The 5,796-nt window shown below is 40.4% G+C and overlaps 1 protein-coding gene across 1 annotated transcript in view; it reads left to right on the forward strand.

Annotated features, from left to right (window-relative positions):
- The window catches only part of NENF (neudesin neurotrophic factor), a 19,685-nt gene extending 17,202 nt beyond the window's left edge, over window positions 1-2,483 (forward strand). The window contains exons 3-4 of the mRNA XM_019516433.1: window positions 1,630-1,733; window positions 2,045-2,483. Coding sequence (XP_019371978.1) covers window positions 1,630-1,733; window positions 2,045-2,221 — 281 coding nt within the window. The 3' untranslated portion in view covers window positions 2,222-2,483. The remainder of the gene's footprint in view (window positions 1-1,629; window positions 1,734-2,044) is intronic.
- Window positions 2,484-5,796: the final 3,313 nt, after the last annotated feature.

The following is a 5,796-nucleotide window of genomic DNA, read 5'->3' on the forward strand; positions in this document are numbered from 1 at the left end:
CGCATTGTGCGCATGCACACTCACACACACGCACTCTCTCTCTTACCTGGGAGCTTGCCAGAGCCCGCACAGAGAGTACGTGACCCCCAACAGCCAATTACATTGCCCACTGCTGCCACCCCCCAGGCAGTCAGCTTGGCAGAGCAGAAAACCCAGACATTTGCTCTTATTTTAAAAACCTGCCTGAACGCAGCACAGGGGCCAAAAAAAGAGGACACATCCGGGAAAACCCAGACTTATGGTAACCCTGAGTATGCCAGTCACTTCTGGACTTCTGGTCCAGCAGCCAACCCACCACGGCCTGGGGGTTGGAAACCTCTGATCTAATCTAGGGTTTTTCAGGAGATAGTTAACATGCATTAGTTACATTGGGTAAAAGACACACCTTCTTTGGAATTAAGATAAAGCCCATTTAGATTGTGTCTGTGTTATGTTTTCTTTACCTAGTTAGTGGATTTGCTGGTTATCTTGAGGTAATTAACACATTTATTAAGGTCACTATGGAAACCTCCTGAACATTTATGCCAGAATACAAACATACAGCCATTTGTTCCTTACCTTAGACTGAGCCCTAGCCTAAATAAGCTCTGGGCATGATGGCACTACTCACTTACCATGCCATTCTGCACTGTGCTTCTGACGAGGGAGGTAGTGCAGATGGAGCAGTATATTTTCAACCCAGCACAGACTGGCATGGTAAAGGAGACACAGAAATGCCATCTCAGGACTTGTCTAGACTGCAGTCAAAAAGGTATTCGCGGTTTCATGTAAAGACCTTGTGTAGGAATGTTTCACTCAGCCAGTGATAAAGGCACCCTATCTTGTCTACTCAAGGCTTGTTAACACATTAGCTAACAAATACAAGCTGATTTACCCTAATATACACAAGACATTAGATTATAAATTCTTGAGTACAGAACCTCTCTTTTTTATGAATATGGAGCACAGCTGTAAATATTAAATGGTCAGAGGACAATACTAGGTAGGAACTAGCTCACATGAAGAGTTTTAACAGTGCAATTTCTGTGTCCAGAATGGTGCAGTTAGAGGGCAGCCTAAATGTCTGTTTGGAGATTTCAACAAAATTTGGGAAGGAAAAGGCTCAGATATGAGCATGGGTGGATCTAGGAGAGGAATGAGGATTAGTGCAGCCACACCCTAGCATGGGCTCCTACCAAAGCACTGCCTGTGCCTGTTTGCCAGCTGGCCAGCATGGGCTCCTGCTAAAGCCACTGTTTTCACATGGCTCTGGAGCCCAGGGGGCAAACACCACTTCCATTTGTCCCCCGCATCCCCTTCCTCATGCCAAATTCAGGCAGCAGCAAAGGTGGGGTGAATGGCAGTAACGCTCACCTGCTGGGCTCCAGAGGTATGTGAAAGCAGTGGCTCTGGAAGAACCCATGCCAACTAGCTAGTGAACTCAGAGAGCTCACTGTGCATGTAAAGTCAAAGGGGCATGTGAATGCAACCCTGCCTCCATATCTGCCCTGGATGTGAATTGTTGGTTTTGGCTCATGCAGAAGTATAATGGGCTAAAGGCATGCTGCTGTAAGCCAGCACAGAATGTGGACCAGTATCGTCATTATTCATAGTCTGAGCAGTACTAGATTTCTTTTTTTCCTTGAACAGAATTTTATGGAAAAGGTGCCCCATACAATGCCTTGGTTGGAAAGGACTCAACACGAGGAGTTGCAAAGATGTCACTTGACCTGGCAGATCTAACTCATGACACAGTAAGAAACAGTCTTGTCTGTCTTACTCCTTCTTTGCAGTTTCACTCTTTTTTTTTACTTGATTTCACTGAAATATATTTTGGTGCTCCATAGTTATGCTGGACTTAATGCCTTGCATAAAACAGATGTTTATTTTCTTGGAAACAGTGTAATATTTAATTACTTTCTGCTGAGATTATTCAAGACCCGTTCTCTTATGCAGATTTCCACATTGTCGCTTATCAAGTCCTTTGATTTTACTTACTTTTTAAATACGGCATAAATATGCATGTACATTTTTGCATTTTTGTCATTGTCCATATTTCATGTAGACAGGACTCACAGAAGAGGAGCTAAAGTCCCTGGATGAGATCTTCAATAATGTTTACAAAGCCAAGTATCCTATTGTTGGCTACACTGCTCGAAGAATTCTGAATGAGGATGGCAGCCCCAATCTGAACTTCAGGCCTGAGGATCAACCACATTTCAGCATTAAAGATGAGTTTTGATATATGATTTAGCATCCCCAAAAGCCCTTGATAGTCACTGTAAAACACTAGCCTTTCTGAAAAGGAAGAACACTTCATAGGAATTTCATATGTATATCTTTTTATCATTTTTTTAAATTGCAATCCTCTGGATGTTGACAGCCTTACTACTGTAGTGAACTCCTCCAAGCAGTGAACCAAATTAAATTATATCAGTGGCACATAGTTGTACTATTTACTGTGGACTACAGGATTATTTCAATAAAATATTCCACTGCCAGTGTCTTTATTTCTCTCTTAAAAAATAAACAAACAAACAACATCATTAAAAGTACATCCCATCCCCTAACAGCTAAGCAAAAGACTGGTGTGTCTGCAATTCCTGAGTTCCATTTCTTATTCTGCTACAAAGTTACTGTGTTAACCAAGTCTCTCACTTCACTTCTCTGTTTGTCTCTTTAAAATAGGTTTTCCTTCCTTATTAGGGTTGTAACCTTAACTAATAAAGTTAAATCTGTTCTGCCTTCAACTTTATAAATTCTCTTTTTAATGTTCACTAATAAAGTTAAATGTGTTGACTTTAAAGACCTTTGGATACAAACCTGCTGACTTCCCCCAAAATATAATTATTAAATACATTTTATTTGCTGTATTTGTGCAAAAGCTGAAAGATATAAAGCAAGGAAAGCCTACATTTTTCCCAGGGAATACTGAAATATTTAAGACTGTTATTGCAATTTCAAGATAATTAAGAATTTTTTAAACTAATAATAATATTTATATTTTAGGTTAAGTTATGATGATTCTCTTCATAACCTCCACTTTGTTAATCCTGCAAAACAAGGGAGTTATTATTTAGAATATATTTTTATCCTGTAGTCTTTATTCACATACTGATAAGTGCAAGTTTATTGTGGTTATTTTGGTATAACCTGAATATTTCCAGTGTCTTTGCATTTTCAAATAAACTCTTTGCCATTACTGGCGCTTTCTCATTTTTAATTCCCCCTCAGGTTCTCTCTGTGATTACTGCATTTCTTGACTTCATCACTACCACTGCAATTCCCTTGAGGTGTATGTGTTCCCTTTCTGTTTAACCTAATATACAACGCCAGATCCTTCTGGCTGAAAACAAGTCCTTCCCTCTGTCAGATTTCTTTTGGAAGTCTATCAGACTGCCCTTAATTTACATTGCAACCAGAGGCACCAAGAGCTTGTGCTATACAAATTGCTGATAATCACTGACTTCCATTAACTGAAGTAGGATCTGAATTGTCATTTATGAGAATTTACCTGCCACTGTAACAGGTTAAAACAGCGCTGAAAAACTGAGCAGTTGCTTCCAATTTCTCAAAGATACTGTGCTCCATTACATTAACCTCCTGGGCTCTTTCTTTCAAAGAGTACATTATTAGATTGCTTATTTTTCTCATGGTAGAGGGGAACAATTATCTGTTGACAGAATAAACTGCCCTGGTTGCCCCTTATTTCTTTCATATTTACAGTAAATTATGTCTTCCTTATAGCCGCTGAGAAGTGAAGTTTAGCAATTAAAGCCAATGACCCTGGGATTTTATTCCTAACTTTGCCACAGAGTTCTTATATGCCCCTCCACACTTTGGGTTACCTGTGACATTTAACTACATCAAAAGTGTTTTGTAAATGTAAGCAGCTGTAAATGAAGTATTTATAAAGCTAGGGACTGAATAAAGTTGGTGAAAAACGTCACCAACGTCAGTTTTTTCTGGATTAAATATTTTTAAGATTAAAAAATCCTGGGTTTTTGTTTGCTTTTTAAAAGCATGAAACTTACTTGGTTAATTCTGGATTTTGAAAACTTCCCTATTTTTGGTTTCCCTCAAAACACAGAAAACTTTGAGTAAAATTGAAGTTTTCTAAATGCTTTTATGGACAAAAAATCATTTTCTACAAATTGAAATTGATGGAAAAAATTGTCAATTGGCTGTAGAAGAAAGCTCCATCAGCATGATGGTTGCTGTATAAATATAAAATATATAGTTTACAGTCTGATGCAGGTGGGTATGATAATCGGGTTGAATATTCAGTGCCAAAATGCACATCATCATTGAAAGATTTACTGACAGAACTGCATTTTAAGGAATTATTGCATCAAAGAAATGGGTGGCTAAGTGTAAGAGGTGGTGAAAAAATGATAGAATAGAATAAAAGAATAATAAAAATAGTAATGGAGGAGCTTCTCTGATGAAAGTACAAGGCATTATTTCCTTCTTCTCCAAGCTTGTTGCAGCACAGCACTCTGCTTCCAGGTGTGTGCTGCTATGACTGTTTGCAGTTGTTTAACTATGACTTCATCTTAGATCATTAGTTTTACCATGTCGAACTTTGCATGTAGAAAATTTCACAATGGCTGAACACAGTTCTTTTCTCCTTGCTGCCCCCTGCCTGTTCAGAAGTCCTTAGCTTTCTATACTACTTCCAAAGAGTTGGCCTAACACTACAAACAGAGGCAGTCCACATGATGGCTTTCCTTTGTGACTCTACTGCCTCTCACCTCCAAACAAGCTGTGTCCTGTGCAGAAGCAAAGCTGTTATCTGGGTGTGCTTGCAGCTGTATAGGGAGAAATTTCAGAAGTAAGCCAGAGTTCATCTCTAATCTGTATTAACTTTCAGATGGATTTTAATGCGGAACACAGGTCTGCGGGGAGTGGTGCTTCCAAGTAGCTGTTTCTCCCCAGCACTGCAGAGCTCCAGCCCCTGGATTCTCAGAGCAGGGCTTACCTGAGAGAGGAGGGTGGTGCCTAGAGGTAGCAGGCTCATCATTTCCTTTGTGGGATATTGCATGCAAGGGCGGTCTTCTATTCTGGTGTGTGGAGTGAGATGCTCTAGCCCAGAGGTAGGCAACCTTTTCTGGCTGCAGCTCAGAATGACCTACCCCAAGTCAAAGGTGGGTGGGTGGGTGCTAAGACCCTGCTGCTGCCACCTTGTCTTCTCAGCTGCGTGAGGAGAGTACCATAGCCAGCGTTTATCCCTGTGGCAGCATGGGAAGAGTGCCCACAGCTAGTATTTGTTCCTGTAGGGGCACGGGGAGAGCACCTGCAGAAAATGCTCCTTGCTTCTGAATGCCACTGAAGCCCCGCGTCTGCAGGCCAGATCCAAAGGGTCTGTGGGCTGTAGACTGCCAACCCCTGCTCTAGCCCCTTTCAAAAGAAGGCTTCCCTTAGTTTTGTGACATTATATAAAGTTAATGACACTTTATATTCCCCAAAGGTAGTGAATTTAAGAAAAGCAACTGTTTTCATAATATATTTCCTTTCCTGTTTGTATTTGCAATGATAATAAAGTTGGCCAACCATTCCAAAACATTTTAGGCTGCAACCTCACTCTGGGCTCAAAATTTGGCCTCTGGTCAGCTCACAATCCCATTCAAAAGGGTCATAACCCCACATGGGGTTGTAATAGCTACTTTGTAGGATCACTGGACTGGTCACTCACACTTTCTGTTTAATCATTTTCTCATCAAATTCCTATTCCTAGGCACTAGCACAACATTGAAATACTTAGGCTGAAAACAGGACCAGGGAATCAGTATTTCTTTAGGAAACTTAATACTCACT

Source organism: Gavialis gangeticus, unplaced genomic scaffold, assembly GCF_001723915.1.
Source record: "Gavialis gangeticus isolate Ggan-Ray unplaced genomic scaffold, GavGan_comp1, whole genome shotgun sequence".
NCBI classification, from domain to species: domain Eukaryota; kingdom Metazoa; phylum Chordata; order Crocodylia; family Gavialidae; genus Gavialis; species Gavialis gangeticus.